We start from the raw sequence: 22098 nt of genomic DNA, 5'->3' as shown, positions 1-22098 counted from the left end.
TACCCTGCGGCTGCAGGAAGTACTACACTTGCACCCACACCTCCTCCTTCATCACCATTCAAAGCCCCAGTCTTTTAAAGTGAAGCAACACTTCACTTGTGCATCTGCGGGAGTCATTTACTGCATCTGGTGCTCCCCTTGCGGCCTTATCTACATTGGTGCAGTCTGGAAGATCACTTCAGTGAGCACCTTCGCTCTGTCCCCAACAGTAACAGGGATTTCACAGTGGCCAACCATTTAAATTCCACACCCCACACCCATGTTGACATGTCTGTCCATGGCCTCATGTACTGCCACACCAAGAGCACCTGCAAATTGGAGTAACAATGTCTAACTTTTCTGTCTGGGCTCTCTCCAATCAGGTGCCATTAACATCTACCTCTCCAGTTTCTGCTATACCACTCCCCGCTCTCCCTCTTTTCCCTGTCCCTCGGTCTCTTTTTCTCCAGCCATTCACCCCTTTCCCTCTCCATTCAGAGAGACTTCACCCCTGCCTATTTGCTGTTGTTCCCTCCCTCCCTTACCACCTGCCTGTGGGACCATGTTCCTCCCCCAGCCGCTACCCCCCCCCCCCCCCCCGCCCCACGATTTTGTTCAGGCCTGGCCACATTTTCTCCATACCTTGAAACTTTGGTTACGTATCTTTTTCTTTATCTTCAGTTTGACCTGCTGAGTTTCTCCAGCATTATGTTTTTATTACAATGTCCATAACCCTCAGCATTCATGGACACTCTAACAGCATTGCTGCTTCAAAGCATAAACATGATTTGAACCAGCCAACAGTTGAGTGCACCTAAACGGTGAATAACATGGACTCTGGCAGTTCTCTGATGGCATAGCGATTGTACCTGGCCGTTGACTTTGCACTGCAGCTGAACAATCTTGTTCTCCATGCCAATGTTGAGGGTCTTGTAATGTTCCACAGAGCGAGCTTCTATCTTCAGCTTCTTAAGCTCGCGCTTCGCCATCATGCGACGGAAGCAGCACTGCAGGTAGACAATGGCATGATGTGTTCTGCTGTACCTGCGCCTCGCCATCCAGCCCCGCAGGTGCTTCTGAAGAATGACGGCCTTTTGTTCCCGGAGGACCTGCGCAGAAAATAGGGCATTTTAAAGAGATACATGGACTTATGACCGAAGCTTTACATTTGCTGCACGCTGGTATCAGTGGTAATAACGGATATATTTTTGAAAAAAAAAACAAGCAGGCTTTAACCGGCACAGCAGCCGACGACCTCTACAGATGATCCTTGCGTCTGTTGTTCTCTCTCCACAGATGCTGCCTGCATCTGGCAAAGTATTTCCAGCCTGTTCAATTTTCATTTTGGATTTCCAGGCCCTGCACAATTTTGCTTTCTGATCAAATTCGATGATTGGCCTGCCTGGTGATCTCTCTCTTGATATGCTGATTTAAAAAATAATAATTTCTGGGTGCTGAAAAAAATAACTAACTTAATGCAAAAATAAAAATCCCACAACATATTTAATGTTGCTTTAATCAAATTGGCATTTCAACTCATTGTTACTGTTACCCAATTATTTCCATTATTGCCCAATCTAAATCAAGAGCAAATGAGCCAGGATAATAGTTCAATGGTTTCACCAAAGTTTGGAAGAAATCCACAAATACAGTATTTCCAATAACTTAAGAGTCCAAGTAAATTATCCATAATTTAAAGAGATAATTGGACCTTGCATTTAACTGCAATATTTGGTTCATTACATTCATTTATTTATTACAGTATGGCTCCAATATTCAGAAATGAAATGTCTCTCATGGGCAACTTAACTCATTCTACATTGGCAACAGGACGCTCTCTTACCCAGATTCACCCAACACAAGTTCTTCAGGATTTTAAGTACAGTAAATGCTTAATTTCTTCCTCACAATATGGTCGCCACCCCCCCCCCCCCCCCCACCCTTGTGAGCGATTCCACATTCAAGAGCCAATTAAAACAATGGGGGAAAAATCAGGTAACAGTTTAAACTCCAGGGTGTACAGAGCTGGCTACTTGCCTTTATTGTCCAGATTTATATTACTGGAATAAAAGGTCTCTTTTCCAAGGATTAACAGGCACTTTTGGACATAATTCTGCTTGGCAGGCCACATGGAAATGATGTAAAGAATATCTCAGTTTGGAGGCTGTTGCTGAGTTCTAGATCAAGGGATTCAGTGGGGCTGATTTGAGAGATATTCCCTCCATGTACATTGTAAAAGAGGCTTGACTGACTTTGAGATCAAAATGGAAAGTGCATTTCATTCACTGGCAACATTACCTCATATCAACATATAGCAAGAATGTATAAACAGTAGGATAGCCCTATTTAAAAGTAATTTCATCATGGTCTAATGACTAGGTTGTGCAAATTGTCATAATCTGAGGACAAGAAGGGCCTCAGGAACTGAAGGCTTCCAAATCGTGTCAGTGGTTGCCGATGAATTGGGCAGGTGACTGTGCTGGAAGCGAATCTGTGAATACTCACTGATTCTGAAGGGACTGTCTTTTGCTTCTCTCTCTTACTACAAGGGGTGCTGGACGACACTAATGGCCACTCTTTGTCAGCCTTAAGGCTGGCAGGAGGCCAATTCATGTAATGTTCCGTGACAATTGAGGAATCTTGAAATTTATTTTTACTGCTTTACAGTTTTTTTAATTAATTTTTTTTGAAAAAAAAATTAGACATGAACCACTTTAACAGCCCCCTCTGGCCCATGTCGCCCAGCAACACCCAATTAACCTACAACCCCCATATGTTTATTTTGAAGGGTGGGTGGAAACTGGAGCACCTGAAGGAAAACACTGGGAGAACATTTGAACTCCTTACAGATAGCACCAGGTTCAAACCCCAGTCACAGGCACAATAGCAGCGGCACACTAACCATGCCGCCCCTTCGACCTGTCCTTCAGGATCCAAATAAACTATTACAACATTTCCAATAACACAAATGAAATAAGCTATTAAATCAGGAGCTTACAGCCTTGAATCGTCGCCTTCCTCGGAATCCTCGCACAAAAGACTGGATAACAAGGGTGGCTGACAGGATACGGAGGAACTTCTGCCGAGCAGCATACATGCGCTGGAATTTTTGGATGAGGATTGCTGCCCGGGTCCGGCGGAGGAACTGAGCGTAGCTGAAACACAATGAAAAAGGCTGCAGTTATTGATCAGGCCAAAATGCGAGCCAGACCAGGCAAGTTCAGTGGTGTAGAAGGTCCACCAGACTTGACTTTCTGGATCCACAGTAAATGCATCTCTGACAGCCCAGCGTTTATTATCATCTATCACATAGCATTTGCCTGAAACTACAATGTTCTGGTAGATCTAAGCTGATCTAAAATCAAAAACATAGCCAACCTCATCAGTGTTGCAATAACTATAGATGTAAAACGAGTGACTGATCAGTTGAGGTAAAACACAAAAGTCTGCAGACACCGTGGTTGAAGTAAAAACACAAAGCTGGAGAAACTCAGTAGGCCAAAGTGTCCTTTATAGAGCAAAGATAAAAATACATCACCAATTGAGCTCTTCAACAAGGTTTTTTCTTTGGCTTGGCTTCGCGGACGAAGATTTATGGAGGGGGTAAAAGTCCACGTCAGCTGCAGGCTTTATTGTGGCTGACAAGTCTGATGTGGGACAGGCAGACACGGTTGCAGGGGAAAATTGGTTGGTTGGGGTTGCGTGTTGGGTTTTTCCTCCTTTGTCTTTTGTCAGTGAGGTGGGCTCTGCGGTCTTCTTCAAAGGAGGTTGCTGCCCGCCAAACTGTGAGGCACCAAGATGCACGGTTTGAGGCGATATCAGCCCACTTTCAGTGGTCAATGGGGCAGGCACCAAGAGATTTCTTTAGGCAGTCCTTGTACCTCTTCTTTGGTGCACCTCTGTCACGGTGGCCAGTGGAGAGCTCGCCATATAACACGATCTTGGGAAGGCGATGGTCCTCCATTCTGGAGACGTGACCCACCCAGCGCAGCTGGATCTTCAGCAGCGTGGACTCGATGCTGTCGGCCTCTGCCATCTCGAGTACTTCGATGTTAGGGATGAAGTCGCTCCAATGAATTTTGAGGATAGAGCGGAGACAACGCTGGTGGAAGCGTTCTAGGAGCCGTAGGTGATGCCGGTAGAGGACCCATGATTCGGAGCCGAACAGGAGTGTGGGTATGACAACGGCTCTGTATACGCTTATCTTTGTGAGGTTTTTCAGTTGGTTGTTTTTCCAGACTCTTTTTTGTAGTCTTCCAAAGGCGCTATTTGCCTTGGAGAGTCTGTTGTCTATCTCGTTGTCGATCCTTGCATCTGATGAAATGGTGCAGCCGAGATAGGTAAACTGGTTGACCGTTTTGAGTTTTGTGTGCCCGATGGAGATGTGGGGGGGCTGGTAGTCATGGTGGGGAGCTGGCTGATGGAGGACCTCCGTTTTCTTCAGGCTGACTTCCAGGCCAAACATTTTGGCAGTTTCCGCAAAACAGGATGTCAAGCGCTGAAGAGCTGGTACATTTGCGATATAAAGTACACTTTGCTCATCTCTTGATGAAGGCCTCAAGCCTGAAACACTGGTTATCTATCTTTATCTTTGCTCTTTGAAGTATGCTTTTTGAACTGCTGAGTTTCTCCAGCATTCTTTTTACACCAAGCAAGTTGAAATTTATTAAAATGATCAGAGCAGGTGAGAAGGAGAAATGGTTCGGAAATAATTTGCTCATTCCATACAATTGCAGTTTGGGGGGGTTAAAAAGTGAGAGGAAATTATGAACAAGGGTTCCATGCTACAATGATATCCACGTCATTGGGAACAAGTTGGTCAGCCCTCATGCTATACGACACTCAACGAAGCCTTAAAAACAAACCATTAAATCATTAGCGAGGCTGCTGTGAAAAGACTTGCTCTGCAGACAAGCTCCCAAACTAGTTCAATGAATCAAAATCCCAAGACTGTAGAAGTGTAGAAGGGAATATACAATATATTTCATAGCTGGATAATATACCGCCCACTGAACACAACTTCATAATACTGGGAGAAGGACAGAAAGTTGAGATAAGGCGGCCGTTATTCAATTCATACACAGATGGTTAGTGTGCCGCTGCTATTGTGCCTGTGACTGGGGTTTGACTGGTGCTATCTGTGTAAGGAGTTCGAATATTCTCCCAGTGTTTTCCTTCAGGTGCTCCGGTTTCCACCCACCCTTCAAAATAAACTTATGGGGGTTGTAGGAACAGGTAGATTAGTAGGGAGAAATAACATTTTTTAAATTATATTTTAAAAAGTTGAGATATTCGCAACTTGACAAATTATTTTCTTGCACATGCGTGGCACCACTATCCACTTTAGAGTTACGCTGTTCGTTATGTGTAGAAAGTTTTAAGATTCCTCGTAACAGAAGCTTGATCAGTTCCCATTTTAGCGAGATAGTTTCTATCCATCAATTTCTCAATAATTCCATTTTGATCTGGATGAGGTGGAGTTGAAATGACCTCCCTTCTTAGCTTTTGCACAACGGAGGAACACACAGTTAACTTGGACTAATTCAAGCCCCCACCTCCTCTCAGTGGCTGTCCTGATAGCTCCCAACAAGGTGGCACAAACACATGCCAGACCTCTGCAAGATGCAGGCAGTGGGCTCACATTAATCCTTTGAACTCCGGCCATTTTAAACCTTTCATAATATATACTCCGGACTGGGTCCATGGATGAACTACACTGTGGACACTAATACTAACCAGCTGGTGATTGGGTTTAAAATCAGTCCCAGAAAATGGGGACACAGAGTATATGCGCTTGTTGCTCGACCCCTCCTCTCTCCCCGAAAACTGGGACACGAAGTATATGCACTTGATGGTAGACACCTCCTCCACCCCCCATCCTGAAAACAGGGACACGGAGTCCAAAAGGGTTAAGACAGAGATTCTTGATGTCAAAAGCATCATACCATCTGGCCTGGTAGCCCCGTACATATCTCTGGATTGTAATTGCAGCCGATCGCATGCGCAGATACTTCTTCCGCTGCAACCAGCTCCGAATCGTCTTCTGGATCCTGATGCAGGCAACTCGTAGCTTGTCCGCACGCAGCTTCTCCAGGTAGGCCACTTGCCCAGCACGAAAGAAAATTTTTGTCTTACCAAACTGATACTTATCCTGATCCTAAACGAAGAGCATAAAATTAGAACAGGGTGTTAGAGACAGCAATGCTTTCAACTAAAAGTCTGGAACAAATTAAGCAGACATGTGGTGTGACAATCTCCTATCTGACCAACTAAATACTCACATAAATGACCTTAATTATCATTTTAATTAATCTAACAGAGCAAGATTTAGCACAATACTTTGACTGCTATTGAATTAAATCAATAAATTCCTTGGAGGTTTTGGGTTCAAACACTTTCAATCCCTATCACAATAAATTAAGTACTAACAGTATTTTTAGTCAAACTACAGAGGGCACAGCAGGAAGAAGTGTGTGGCATCTTTAGTCTATATCTATCAATCATGGTGTGGGACGGTTAGCACAACACTGTTACAGCATCAAATCTGGCACTGTGTGTACGGAGTTTGTACGTTTTCCACATGTCTGTATGGGTTTCCTCTGGGTGTCCGGTTTCATCCCACTGTATGATAGGTTAATTGGGGTATTTGGGCTCGTGGGCCAGAAGAGCCTGTTACCATGCTATATATCAAAATCTAAAAATATTTAACAATCACTTCACGTGATGGAATATTCATTCAAGGGGAATTCAAAATACACTATTTTAAAAAAATTAAAATTATATGTGCACACTTAAACAAATGGAACTGTCATTACAAGCACATTGCACGAGCATTATGTTTACACTGAGATGTGAATGTGGCCATTTATATGGAAATAGTTATTGGCAAGAGCAGTACACTGCCATTCACCTATTAACATTACTCTCCAAGGCTCACATGTAACCACGCAATCTCCGGTGACTCTGGAAAACACCTTGCCAATACACTAATTATTTAACTTCTTAATACCAAACTTTACATTTCCCTTCAGTAATGACATTCATCCAATGACATTCAGTTACTAAAAATGTTGAAGTAAATTTTTAACAAATTAAGTAACCTTTGAAAACATGGTCTAATTATATTTGCCACAACCCTGAGTTTTACAAATGCTTAAAAAAACCCAACATTTAAAACTCTCCATTTTACAACCACCATGTTGACAGCTGAGATGCAGAGTAGTGGAACCTCAGACCACACAAGACGTGTATTTGGTATTTAAATACAATGAAACCTCGTTAATCCGTGGAATCGCTTAAAGCATGGGTGTCTGTGGACCCCAAACAGTGATTTTAAGATGCCAGGCTAACAGTAGCTAACTCAAAAATGGAGCTATGACTCATTTACAAGATGTCTATGTTAATTTGTGGAGTTTAAAGGTCTTATTACATTATTCTGTTTTCCTGCTTCCTGAATCATGACATATATGCATCTGTTCCGTGATTCGGCTGTAACGTGATATGAAATCTTGGACCCCAACTACCGCATTCTAACGAGGTTTTACTGTATTTCTGACAATGTCCTCTTCAACTGCTGGACAAGGTTTTCAATGCTCATCGCTGACCTCCAAAAATGTCTCACAAACAAGTCCAAAAACCAACCAGGCACAAATTTCCCTTTTCCCAAAGCCAGCAATAGTAATGCCATCAAGCATCATGAAAAGCCAACAATTCGCTAATAGGTAAAATTGAAAATATATTAAACGTGATTCGAATACAAGTGTGGTTTAAGGTATGTGAAGGACACAATTTTTAAAAAATCTTCCAAACCTATGGAAAATATGGCAATTTGAAATATTTTTGAAGAAATAACAATCCACTATAACCATATAACCATTTACGGAGCGGAAACAGGCCATGTTGGCCTTTCGAGTCCGCACCAGTTCACTGATTTTGTGCGCCCTCTTCAGGCAATGGTCCCGCTCTTCTTCTTCTTAACCAGGGTCTCAATATCTCTTGAAAACCAAGGTTCCATACACCTTCCGTACATCTTACCTGCAATTCTGACAGGAACATATGAACTCTGTAGTCACAAAATTTCATCTCAGAAGGCTCCCCGCTTACCAACCTTTGCATTTACTTTTTTTCTCTCCCCGATGATATTTGATAATTTGCAAACTAGGCAAAGTTGTTTTAGCGGCTGAACACTGGAAGCACATGCAACAAAGTGCAACATTTTCACAGATGGTTACAATGCGAACTGTCAATAAATTCCCAAATTTCTCTATTTTCTGTTTCATTACAATAAAAGAATCTTGAATAGAACGAATTTCTCCACATTGCAATGCAGAAGGGCAAAACAGTGCCCCCTGTGGTGGAATGCAACAGTTAACAATACGTTAATACATCTTAAACTGGTGAAGATTCTGGAAGGTTTTTCCTTTGTGACATTAAGTGCTAATTAACCCCACCACTATTCTTCACTACAAACCCCAGGCCAGTTATGTCTGCACAGTTAGAGCAGACAATGGAAACAAAGTCTTGGTAAAAGTGATCTGATTTCCACTTATCTATCCAAGTCCAGATACCCCAAACTCTGCATTAATTTGGAAGTGGCCTGTCCCCATCTCCAAAATCACTAATAGAATCTCCCATTATCCCAAACCCTGCACAGAATTTCATTCCTATACCAGCCTTTCCTTAAGATCCACCTTGAAAGCCACCTCTTTGATAAACCCTTATTCACTCCATCCAAGACTCACTCCTTTGGACTGTGATCATTTTAATTGACCCAAGGAGACATTTTGATGATGGTGCTCAATATAATGACGGACTGGTATTGACAAGATCATTCCTGCAATCATCAAAAAGAAACAGGTGCTGGGTAATGGTTGGAGAGGCCTCCAAGCGGATACATTTGAGGAGAAGGGGAGGGAATAACTAGTTACTTTTTACATGGAAATTGAAAGCTCAGGAATTAGAACAGAGAAATTGTTAACAGGTAAAACCAGATGCACAAACTCATCAGCAAAAAATCATTGCAACTGACATGCCAATTAAAACATTAAATCTGCTTCAAGCTTTTGAGGAGAACATTGTTTACATCTGTATAATACGAGAGTTCACCTTGACCAACTTCTCCAGGACATTTTTGCACGTCAGCTTTTTGTCACTGAGAACATCTTTTTGTTTCATCAGGACGCGGTAACGGTTGAAGAATTCTTGATAGGTCCACCTGTAAAGCCAAAAACTCAATAAACAAAGCAGATTTTCAAGTTCAAGTTTGTCGGAAAAATTGCACAATACGAAAAACGTGAACAAATTCCTGAATAAGATCATTTGAAGCATAGTTGGACTAAGAGCAGCTCAGGAGGAATTTTGGATTTACAGAACATAGAGCATCACAGTTCAGTACAGGCCCTTCAGCCCATGATGTTGTGCTGACCTACATAAACCTACTCAACAATCTAAACCTCCCTTACCCAAAACCCATCACCCTGTATTTAATCTTGCATCCATGTGCCTCTCCAAGAGTCTTTTAAATGTCCCTGTTGTACCAGCTTCCATCACCATCTCAGGAATGCATTCCAGGCACCCACTACTCTCTTTGTAAAAAAACATTTACCCCCTGATGTCTCCCTTAAACTTTCCTCCCCTTACATACAGATGACCTTTTGCACTTGCTCGTCTCTCCCTGGAAAAAGGTGCTGGATGTGCACCCTATCATAATCTTTTAGATCTCCATGAAGTTACCTCTCTTTCATCTCCACTCCAAAGAAAAAAACCCTAGCTCGGTCAACGTTAAGACATGTTCTCCAATCCAGGCACATCTGGTAAATCTGGAGTAAAACCCCTACACCCCTGGTACGTGCTCATGGGCAGAAATGGCCTGTTATCATGCTTTGTGTCTAAATTAAAAATGAAAAGGCTGGACATCCCTGGCATAACAGATGTTCTGGGCATGAGGCCTTCATCAAGGTAAATCTCCACTGCACCTGCTCCATAGCTTTCACATCCTTTCTGTAATGAGGAACTAAATACAATGCTCGCCTCATGAAAACCAGCATACCATAAGCCTTCTCAACTACCTGCGCGACAACCATGAGACATCAATGGATTTGGACCCCAAGTTCCCTCCATTTGAACAGCTAACATTACCTTGATGGGAAGCCTGCAGCACTTATCCTGATGGTTTCCAGCACTCCACAGGCTCGAAGCTGCTGCACTGCACGCTTGGGATCAAACCTGCAGAGACACATTTAGGACAGGTCAACTTCGGAAGACCCTCCTCCACAATTGAAAGTGAATGAGCCAAACTAAATTCTTAACTAAAAGAATTCAAATTTTTGAAACTGACAGATGTCACGTGAAATATAGAGGAGTCGTATATTCAGCCCATCATGCCTGCTCAACCGTTCAATTAATTATGGCTCACCTACTTCAGTGCACTACCCTAATTTCCTCTAACCATTAATATCAAGAAATACATCCAGAAATAAAAGACAAAAATTTTGATTTTAACTCAGGAGACACTCTGTCCACTGTAGACCATGCAAGGTTAAAAATTGCTTCACAGTCAGAATCCACAATGAGCTCTTTCCACATTCCTCTCCTATTTAAAGAAAGGATGAATGTCACAAGGATGAATGGAGAGGCAATGTTAGCGTAACAGTTAGTGCAACACTGTCACAGCACCAGCAACTTGGGTTCAAATCTGACGCTGTTTGTACATTCTCCCCATGTCTGCGGGGGTTTCCTCCCACTTTTCAAAACATATGGAGCTTAAAGTCAATTGGGTGTAATTGAGCAGCATGGGCTTGTGGGCTGGAATGGCCTGTTACCATGCTGTATGTCTATATTTAAATGAAAAAAAAATCAATCTGGTGGTAACCCTGATTGCAAAGGTGGAGAAAAGAACTTTAGGCCCAGTTGGCTAATATTTAGCTCTAAAGTCAGACCACTGTTAGTGAAACCAGTCATGGTCATCTTCACCGCAGATATCAAAATACAGATTCATCTCGAGTTCCACAACCAGACTGTTCAGCACAGACAAATGTAGTCAGTGTATGCTCAAATAGTGCTGGCAGATGGCTAACGACTAATCATATTAATGTCAAAATATGTTTTACATTCAATTTCTGGTGAACAAATGAAGGCTTTGTTTAACTGGCCATCTTCATCATTCAATATTGAAAGAAGCTCAGGGTCAAAATGCAAATCAGTTGAACACTGTCTGCTGGAAATGAATGCTTCGTTAGGAAGACCAGATGTGAATTCTATAAAAGTGCCCTCTCCTCCATTTTGGAAATACCCACTTTCACAAAATACAAGGAAACCAAATTTTAGATGGCAAGCACAACAATGTAGGAATTCTTATAAAAGATTTCTACCTTCTGGACTCTTGCTCAACCATATCTAGTTCAATTAAGATTTCCCCTCAATTTATATTCAAAAGTAAATAACCCAACCCATCTCACCTTTTTCAATATTAAACAGCAAGTTTATAAAATCATACAAATACACAGAATAATTTCAAGCACACCCTGTTCATGCCAATCCCATCAACCTGCACAAGCCCAGTGCCCCTCCACGTCTTTGTCCAAAAGTCCTTTGCAGCTTGTAACTGTATCGGTCTCCACTGACTCCCCTGATCTCCTTTCAATTTCCACCCATCTCACCTTTAACCTCTGCCCTCCGACCTCCCTCCCTTGGAAGAAGACTCAAACTTTTCCTCCACTTGAAGTGAAAACGTTGATTTTTAAAACAATGCAATCCATGATTCGCTAAACAAAAACCCCTCAGTTTTGATGACACTCAAAATTATTTATCATGCATCCTTGAATTTCCCGAGTGTGGAGACTTCAATAGTTTGGAAGGAATATGCTGACGCCATTCTGATCAACAGCCAGCGGTACTAGGAAGATTTCATTTCATTTACTAAAAGTAATAAATTTGATTTGGCTCATTTTGCACAGGTTCTTACATTAGCACCACACAAACACTGGTCTATTATGGGGCTGATACAATTATACCATTTAAAACATTCAACAGACTCTGCGAGACAATTGCCCATGAGAGACATAATGGCAAGTTACTAATGAGAACAGTGAAAGCACAGTGTGGCTTACGTGAAAGCAAATTTGTCGTCATTGGGTTTAATGCAGCGCACATAGTGGGGTGTTGTCGCGTTGAGGGTCTCCATCAGGAGATGAAGGGAGTTGCGGAACTGCAAGACACAGATCAAAAATAAATTGTAATTCAGATTGGAGGATCTAACCTGTCTTCCTTCATCAAAGGAGGACGAAGTTGGGTGAACAGCTAGCGCAACGCTGCCACAGCGCCAGTGACCCTGGTTCAAATCTAGTGCTGTTTGTAAGGAGTTTGGTCATTTTCCCCATGTCTGCGTGGGTTTCCTCCCACTGTTAAAAACATACCAGGGTTGTAGATTAATTGGGCAGCATGGGTATACTGTATGTCTAAATTTAAAAAAATTAAATGTAAAAAAAAAAGTTAAAGTTGCTTTCTCTCGATGTTCACTTGGATTGTACAGAGGCTGGCACTTCCATCAGTCCTCCTTTACCTTAATCCAAGCCTTCAGAAGAAAACTTCATTGCTTAAGCAGAGAAAAAAAGGGATTCCATGTTTGGGGAAGGAACAGGCAACATTAGAGATGGAGCTGGGCCCTGTTTTAGTCCAGGATGTCTAATCCTCTATAGCGACCTCCACTCCAAAGTTCAGTGGCATAGACATGGACGAAGAACAGTATGAAGTGAATCCTGGCCCGAGGGTGCATTTTCTGAAGCTGACCAGGCTGGCCTCTGCACTCACCTGGTGACCCACAGATTTCTTGTGCTCCTTGCTGGGTTGTAAGGCTCTCGGCTTGGCGGATTTTACTGTTGCCCTGGCAACTGGAGGCCGTCCCTCAGTTGGACTGCTGACCTGCTTCCCCTCATTGAACAGCTCAGCAAGCAGATTTAACTGGTTTTGATTAAATTAGAACAACATTAACAACAGGAATGATTTCGGAAATCAGCATTCATTCTTCAGTGCTGGCAGATCTTACAGAAATCCACACAGGTATTTGTGAATGCCTCCGACTCCAATACTACTGCGGACAATCTCCAGCCCATCTCAGTAGCCAGCCAGCTGTCCCCACCCACCTCCCCTTGCTACTCCCACACTGTGCTCACTTGCAAGATTATGTAAATGGGCATAGCCCCAGCACCATTGCTCAGCAGTGGGCTTCATGACAGACAAACACTTCAACACACCAGCTTAGTTCCCAGGTCAGGCCCAGCAGTACTGGTCAGCAAGCTTCAAAACTTGGGTCTCTGCACCTCCCTCTGCCACAGGATCCTCGACATTGTCATCGAAAGAACAAAGTCAGCCCTCCTCACAGTGTTTAGCCCCAGTACTCTACTCTTTCTACACTCATGACTGTGTGGCGAGGCATAATTCAAATGCCATCTATAAATTTTCCGATGACGTCTTTCTGTCATCTGTCAGTGGCAGAATTAAAGACAGCGATGAGGAGGCATACAGGAGAGAGATCAGCTGGTTGAGAGATATCACAACAACAACCTTTCACTCAACGTTAGCAAAACCAAGCAGATGATTGTGGAGTTCAGGAGTCTCTTGACTTTAACGTTATTTGTGTACATATATGATTTCTCATTATGGACTCTTCAGTCATCAGAAAATATGGAATACCAAGCTTCTTGTAGAGACAGCTTGCACTATTAACTGGACCAGACCCACACAAACCAATACTGTCAAAGACTGAGGAAATATAATTCTATGTAGTTCCAGACTTTTTAACACAGAGACTTGGATTTTTGAGGTAAATCCAAAGACTTAGATAAAGAGTTCTGAAGTACATTAAAACCTGTTATCTGGAATTCAGGCAATCAAGAAACTGGCAACAAAAGGAAAGTAAATAAATTTTAAAATTGAAATAAATAAAAATAAAAGTTTAAAATTGAAAAAGTAAATGTTCTCTGAAGTTACACACAAATCTTTGGTCTTCATTGTGTTTGAAATAAAATGGCATTGCCCAGGATGGTTGATACTGCTCGCCGTTGGGCCAACTCTCTTAAAGTTTCTCCTTATCCCTGCTTGGCAAGAGTCTTTATCTTTATATTATTAAGTATACAGAAAGTCTTTATCTGTAAACTTGGGGGGAGGGGGTTAATTATCTATAACGTTATTGTTTGTCTTTTGTTCGGCTCTGTGGTGGGGAGGAACCTGCAGATGCAGGAACAGTTAAACGCTTTCAAATAATGAGACTGAAAATGAAGTAAAATGCTTTACGGTTTATATATTCATGCAAGTAAAGTTTGCTCAGTGTAAGTACAGCAGTTTTGTCTTTGAATTAATTGTTTATTCTTAATGCAGGTATATTAGTTAGGCATTGTAAAAGTGAGTTTCAAGCAACCAGAAAATTCACTTATCTGGCATCAACCAATCTCCCAGAGATGCCAGATACCAGGAGTTTTAATGTTCATGGGAATTAAGGATTATGAGAAACAGCCTGGTAAATTGAGCCAAGTCCATGGCCATATCAAGCATGATCCTATTGAAAGATAGAACAGGCTTAATGGATCAGATGGCCTCCTCCTCCTGCTCCTATTTCTTCTGTTCTTCTACCTCGACAGCAATGACCAATATAGCTGAAACCTTTCATCAAGGGATCCATCGTAAACTCACATGGAACTAGAGAAGAGTCAATGTAGTACCTTTGCTCAAAACCTCAGTCCTTCCTTCATTCCAAAATATTTATACCATTTAGGAAAGGGGAGGGGGGCGGAGAATATTAACAAAATAAGAAATAGAAGTTGACCATTCTGTGATCAAGAAGTCTGCCACTGTAGGACCAACTCTCCTTGGATGAGGTTTGGGAAGAGAAGGTGCCTGCTCCACCATTCAACAAAGTCATGGCTGATCTCTTACCTTGGCACTACTTCCCTGCACTAACCCACAAACTCCATTCAAATGAGGAGGGAAGCACACCAGGTTCTCCAAGGAGACAAGGAGAAAATCAATTCCATCCAATAACAGTCCACTCCACCCAGGATAATGCCTGCACACCCACCTCAAGACATGACACGTCATTGATGCAGTGTGGAAAACAAAGCCAATGCTTCATGAATTTGTTTTGAAATCTGGAACAAAATTGGAGTACCAGCTTTTCCTCAGAGCATCACAGTTGGCTTAGTGGTTAGCATAACACCTTTACAGCACTAATGATCAGGGATCGAATCCCGTGCTGTCTGTGAGGAGTTTGTACATTCCCCCCGTGTCTGCATGGGTTTTCCCAGGAGGTTCCGGTTTCCTCCCACCATTCAAAACATACAGAGGGGGTGCAGGTTAATTGGGTGTAAATTGGGCAGTGCAGACTCATGGGCCAAAACAGCCTGCTACCGTGGTGCATGTCTAAAAAAATTCACACATGTCAATGGGTGATTTAATTTGTAAGGAGTGAATATGGCTGATGAGGCAGAGGTTTATTTCCTCTTGAAACCAGCAGTCAAGAAAGGGAAGATCATTCTACCAGCTGCAGATTTCCAATCTTACTTTTTAAACCAGCGACCAACTCAGGAACCAGACAACTCTGGAACTGTGGAACGAAGCAAGCTGTACCATCCATCATCAATAATGCGTGTTTGCCAACCACAATCACTCCTTCCTATAACCTGCTTGGTGCTGGACTGGTGGAACATTAACACCTTCAACAAGAGCTTTCAAACCACATGGTAACCCACTAAACACACACAGAACCCTTGCCAGCACACGTAGGGCCAGATTGCCGTAAATTCCTTTTACTCAACATAATAAATGTTGTGTTTATAAGTACACAAGAAACTCTTGCATGGAATTAGCCAATCAGCCTGCTCGAACATTGAAAGTTAAGATGGGACTGGGTTAAATCCTCCACTGCACAGCGGATAAAGCAAATATCATTACTATTGGATCTGGGAATACTGTAGGCAAGGGAATATTTGAAAGGTTTTTACCTTCTGAAGAATTGACATCAGTGTGCAAACAGAATGAGAGAAAAAAAATCAGAATATTCAACAGGCAAAAAAGACAACTATTGTTCAACTATGCAGTTTTTTGTCTGCACTCGGCTGAAATAAGAAACATCCATTTACAACTGGACACCCACAGTTCTCAACATTATCCATTGATATGATGGGTCACTGGGAATTGACCAACAAGGACTGTTCTCAACAAAGCCTGACCCCTTTCTTGATCAGCATATTTGGGCTTGTTTCCTGCAGGAGAGACCAATAGAAATCAGATACCGTGCCATTCCTTACTCAGGTGACTCTGAACAAGTGGGATCAAGGCGAGCATTGGGTCCACTTGGTTCTGTGCTGCTCACAAAATGGATGACAGGAAATTTGGAGAACAGAATTAATGTTTCAGTTAACAATGTTCACCGAGGGAGGAGTCACGTGATGGAGTAGCGGCCAGTCATGTAAAACCAGCCCTCTCCAGAAAAAAAAGAAAAAAGTCAAGAAAAGACAAAGTTCAACAAATATAAAATATAAGAAATAAAAGATAAAGTTACAGAGAGGAGAAAGAAGATGGCACCCAAGAAGGAAAAAGTAAAAACAACGGGAAAAAAAAAGTAACTGGAAATGAAAGAAGGCGGCCTTACCTACACAAAGGAACAGGGAGCCGTGGTGGTGAAGAACGCCTGTTCTCTGAGGTTGGGGCCGCCCTGCGGAGTCGCGACCCCCCCGACCGGTGGACTGCAAAAATGGCTCTCTGAGCCAAACAAAAGTGCGCAACTGCGCATGCGCGAGGAGTCACGCAGGAGCAGTGCACAATCTATGGAAAAGAAAACCGCAACGGGAGGGGGGCCCAGCCGAGGAGTGGGCAACCACGGTGCGACCAGCTGAGGGATGCCCGACACCAGGCCTCTCAGCTGGAAGATGAGGAAGGCAGCAGGAAAGGGAGTGAAGTACCAGGCGAGAAAGAAAGTCGACGGGGTAAACGGCAAGAGGAGCAGCAGCAGGAGGCCCAACAGATGAGTAGCACAGAAGGAGAGGACCAACGGCAAGAGACCCGACAAAGTGATACAAGCAACTCATCAGGAAAATCAGAAGAGACAGATAGAAAGTAGAGAAGAAGAAGACACAAACACAGGTACAGACACGGAAGAAGAGGAAGAAGAAGACCAAGATCTTCACAGAGAAATAGAAGGTAAAACAGATGGACAGAATATAGATAAAGCTTTTTTTGAAGAACAAATTAGAGCATTAAAAGAATGGTTGTCATTACAATTTAGTGCAATTAAAAGAAAAATGAAAAGAATAGAAGGTAAAATGCAAAGATTAGAACGGGTCATGACAGAAATAGGGAAAAGTGTAGAAAATATGGAAGAAAGAGAAACGGCTGTAGAAATGGAAGTAAACGACTTAAGAGGAAAATTGGAAGAAAGTAACAAAAAAACTTAGAGACCCAACAGTTGTTAGCTCAGAAAATTGATATGTTGGAAAATTATAGTAGGCAAAACAACATAAAAATAGTGGGCCTGAAGGAAGATGAAGAAGGCACAGATATGAAGGAATTTATAAAAGAATGGATCTCAAAGGTCCTGGGATTGACAGAAATGTAGGAAGAAATGGAAAGAGAAATGGCACACAGAACACGAGCTCCGAAACCACAGACACATCAAAGACCAAGATCCATTTTAGTAAAATTTTTGAGATTATACGACAAGAGAAAATATACTGGAGCGGGCAAGGAATAAAATTAGAGAAGATAATAAACCATTGGAATACAAGGGTCAAAAAATATTTTTTTACCCAGACACAAGTTTTGAACTCTTAAAGAAGAGGAAGGAGTTTACAGCAAAATCGATCCTATGGAAAAAAGGTTATAAATTCATGTTAAGACATCCAGCTGTGCTTAAAATATTTACCCCTGGGGAACAAAATAGACTGTTCTCAGATCCAGAGGAAGCACAAAAATTTGCAGAGCGTTTGCAGGACAGAAGGAGAGATGAAGAGATGTAATAAGAGTGAAGAATGGCAATAAAGTATATATAAAGATGTAAAAACAATGTATATGTAAAGAACTAAAGAGGGAAAAAAGAAGGGAAGGAAGGAAGTAAGAAAAAAAAAGGGAGAGCTTTGTTATATGTGTAAAAAAAATCATTTCTGGGGGGGGGGTGTTGTGTGGGAGAGAATAACCGTCACTGCAAAATCAGTTGACGCTTGCGAGCGGGTTTGCAATCCAAATGGAGAGGGGAGTTGGTGGTGAGGAAGCGGAAATGAGGTGTAAACAGGATATGAGATGGCCATGTTGAATTAAATGACTATAAATCGGACTTGTCAGCCACAAACGAGCCTACAGCTGACGTGGACATTTTACCCCCTCCATAAATCTTCGTCCACGAAGCCAAGCCAAAGAAATATTAATAGAATACATAACCAAATTAAACGGAAGAGGCTATTAAATTTACAGAAAAAAAAAATAGATATAGAATTTGTGCAGGAAACACATCTAACTGAAGTGGAACATAATATATTAAAGTGAGACTGAGTAGGCCAGGTAGCGGCAGCATCATATAATTCAAAAGCTAGAGGTGTAGCCATATTAATTAATAAAAATGTACCAATCAAAATAGAGGAGGAAATAATAGATCCAGCAGGGAGGTATGTAATGATAAAGTGTCAGATATATTCAGAATTTTGGAATTTGCTCAATATATATGCACCTAATGAGGAGGATCAAAAGTTGATGCAGGATATTTTTTTTGAAGATTGTAGATACACAAGGAAAAGGAGGGGATTTTAACCTTAATTTGGATCCAATGTTGGATAAAACTGGACAAAAGACAAGTAAAAAGAATAAAGTGGCCAAATTTATGGTTAACTCAATGCAGGAAATTAAACTTATGGATATATGGAGGAGGCAGCAATCAAGAGAGAAGGAATACTCATATTATTAGAATAGGCATAAAACATACTCAAGGATTGATATGTTTTTGTTGTAGGTCCATATTCAAGGGAGAGTTAGGAAAACTGAATATAAAGCTAGATTGCTATCTGATCATTCACCCGTTATTAGCAAAAGAACTGGAGGACATCCCACCAAGAACATATAAATGGAGGTTAAACTTCATGCTACTTAAAAGACAGGGATTTAGAGAGTTTATTGAACGCCACATTAAAATGTACTTTGAAATAAATACGGAATCAGTGAAAGACAAATTTATATTATGGGACGCAATGAAAGCGTTCATCAGAGGGCAAATAATAAGTTATGTAACTAAGATGAAAAAGGATTACAATTGGGAAATAGAACAGTTGGAAAGGGAGATAAAAAGTACAGAAAATGAATGAGCAAAAAGGGATGATATAACGAAGAGAATTGGCGGACAAAAAAATAAAATACAAAACATTACAAATGTATAAGGTGGAGAAGAACATAATGAAAATAAAGCAAAAGTATTATGAACTAGGAGAAAAAACACAAAATAGTCGCTTGGCAACTTAAAACACAATAAGCTAAAAGAACTGTATTGCCATCAAAGAAAAAGGACAAACAAATTACATATAATGGAGATTAATTAGAACTTTAAGGAATTTTATGAACAATTACACCAAACTGAGAACGAGGGGAAAGATGATAAAATAGAAGAGTTTTTAGCTAAAATTGAACTGCCGAAATTGCAAGAGGAGGAACAAAACAAACTGATAAAATCATTTGAAATAGAGGAAGTACAGGATATATTAAAAAAGCTGACGAACAATAAAATGCCAGGAGAGGATGGATTCCCAATAGAATTTTATAAAACATTTCTTTGGCTTGGCTTCGCGGACGAAGATTTATGGAGGGATATGTCCACGTCTGCTGCAGGATCATTGGTGACTGACAAGTCCGATGCGGGACAGGCAGGCACAGTTGCAGCGGTTGCAAGGGAAAATTGGTTGGTTGGGGTTGGGTTTTTCCTCCTTTGTCTTTTGTCAGTGAGGTGGGCATTTAAAGAGTTATTAATTCCTCCTCTCCTGCAAGGAATGAACTAGATAGAAGAAACTCAAAACTTGCCAGATTCATGTAAGACAGCAATAATTACAGTAATACCAAAGACGGGGAAGGATCATATAGACCAATATCTGGACTCAATTCAGATTATAAGATAATAGCGAAATTATTAGAAAACAGATTGGCCAATTGTGTACCAAAAATAGTAAAACAAGATCAAACTGGATTTATTAAAAGACGAACAGTGGATAATGTCTGTAAACTTATTAATCTAATTCATGCAGTTCAAGGAAATAAGAAACCAACAGTGGCTGTTGCTTTAGATGCAGAAAAAGCCTTTGACAGAGTAGAATGGAATTATTTATTTAAAGTATTACAGAGGTTCAATCTACCAGAAAATATAGTAATTGGATTAAAGCATTGCATCATAGACCATTGGCGAAGGTAACAGTAAATGGATATGTATCGAACCAATTTAAATTAAGTAGGTCAACTAGACAGGGATGTCCATTATCCCCCTCATTGTTCGCCTTAGCAATAGAACCATTGGCAAAACTGATAAGAATAGAAAATAAAATAAAAGGGATAAAAATAAAGGAGTAGTAGTATAAAATCAGCTTATTTGCAGATGACATCATAGTACACCTAACAGAATTAGAAATATCAATAAAAGAATTACATAAGGTATCAGGTTATATAATAACTTAAGCCACTTGTACAAACTAAATTATCAGCCACTAATAAAGAAATTGCAGGAAGACTTGGAACATTGGAAAAAATTACCACTAACGTTGATAGGGAGGGTAAATTGCATTAAAATGAATGTTTTCCCAGGGATACAATACTTATTTCATTCGTTACCAATTCCCTTAACAGAGAAATTCTTTAATGAACTAAAGAGAATAATAAGGAAATTCTTGCGGAAAGGGGGGAAAACCGAGGGTAGCGTTAGATAAATGAACAGAGAGGTTTAACCATGGTGGTTTGCAGTTACCAAACTTTAAAAATTATTATAGAGCCCCACAATTAAGGTATTTATCAGATTTTTACCAGACAAGGGAAAAACCAGACTGGACTAAGATAGAACTAGGTAAAATGGTGGAGAAGGTACCGGAACATATACTTTATAAGTGGGATGAAAAGCTGGTGCAATATAAAAGCTCACTAGTATTGCATCATTTACTTAATATATGGAAGAAGATCCACTGAGAAAGGAAAAAAACGAATGAACAAATACCAAAATTGTTATTGACCCAAAACCCACTAATCCTTTTTACAATAGATAACCTTTCCTTTAGAGAATAGGATCAAAAGAATAGAAAATTGTTTTTGGGAAATAATTTATTAACATTTGAACAGTTGAAGTACAAATATGGTACAATGTTTGCATATCACCAACTGAAAGCTTATTTAAAGAATAAATTGGGAAACAGATTGAGATTACCAGCTTTGAATATGTGATTACAGACACAATGATAATTAAAAGATTTATAACAAACGTGTACATTAAGCTGCACGATAAGGAAAATGATGAAATAAGCTATAAACCTAAACAAAAGTGGGAAAAGATTTAAGCATAAAGGTAAAAAATGAAGCATGGGAAAAGTTATGTTCTGGAACTATGAAGAATATAATAAACACAAGGTTACACATGATACAGTATAATTGGTTACACAGGTATATATATCACGCCTCAAAAGTTAAAAGAATGGGATCCAACATCATCAGATAGACGTTTTCACTGTAAGAAAGAAACGGAAACAATAGTACATGCAATTTGGGCATGTGAGAAAGTGAAAAAGTTTTGGAAAGATCTAAATCAGATATTAAATGAAAATCACAAAAAATAACATACCAAAAAAATCCAGACATCTTTCTTTTAAGTAACATAAGAAGTAAAGAATTAGGCCTCAAATTGGATAAAGCACATAAAAGATTCATTATGATAGTCTTAGCAGTAGCAAAAAAATGTATAATGTCAACTTGGAAAATGGAAGAGAGCTTGAGAATACAGCAATGGTACATGGAAATGAATAAATGTATTCCACTGTAAAAAATAACATATAATTTAAAAAATAAAGTCACATTGTTTGAACAAATTTGGGAACCGTACATGGAACATAACAGAGAGAGCTTCCC

At 40.7% G+C, this 22098-nt stretch overlaps 1 protein-coding gene across 5 annotated transcripts in view; it reads right to left on the bottom strand.

Moving 5' to 3' along the window:
• Positions 1 to 22098, bottom strand: part of myo5aa (myosin VAa) — a 154839-nt gene that overhangs the window by 46969 nt on the left and 85772 nt on the right. For all 5 annotated transcript variants that reach the window (XM_069911090.1, XM_069911092.1, XM_069911093.1 and 2 more), the window contains exons 15-21: positions 12787 to 12936; positions 12087 to 12184; positions 10117 to 10203; positions 9085 to 9193; positions 5925 to 6136; positions 2978 to 3134; positions 849 to 1088 (exon numbers count right to left, since the gene is read on the bottom strand). In XM_069911090.1, coding sequence (XP_069767191.1) covers positions 849 to 1088; positions 2978 to 3134; positions 5925 to 6136; positions 9085 to 9193; positions 10117 to 10203; positions 12087 to 12184; positions 12787 to 12936 — 1053 coding nt within the window. The remainder of the gene's footprint in view (positions 1 to 848; positions 1089 to 2977; positions 3135 to 5924; positions 6137 to 9084; positions 9194 to 10116; positions 10204 to 12086; positions 12185 to 12786; positions 12937 to 22098) is intronic.

Source organism: Narcine bancroftii, chromosome 14 (genome assembly GCF_036971445.1).
Source record: "Narcine bancroftii isolate sNarBan1 chromosome 14, sNarBan1.hap1, whole genome shotgun sequence".
Classification (NCBI taxonomy): domain Eukaryota; kingdom Metazoa; phylum Chordata; class Chondrichthyes; order Torpediniformes; family Narcinidae; genus Narcine; species Narcine bancroftii.
The sequence above is the reverse complement of the archived record's forward strand: the minus strand, read 5'-3'. Positions and strand labels throughout refer to the sequence as shown.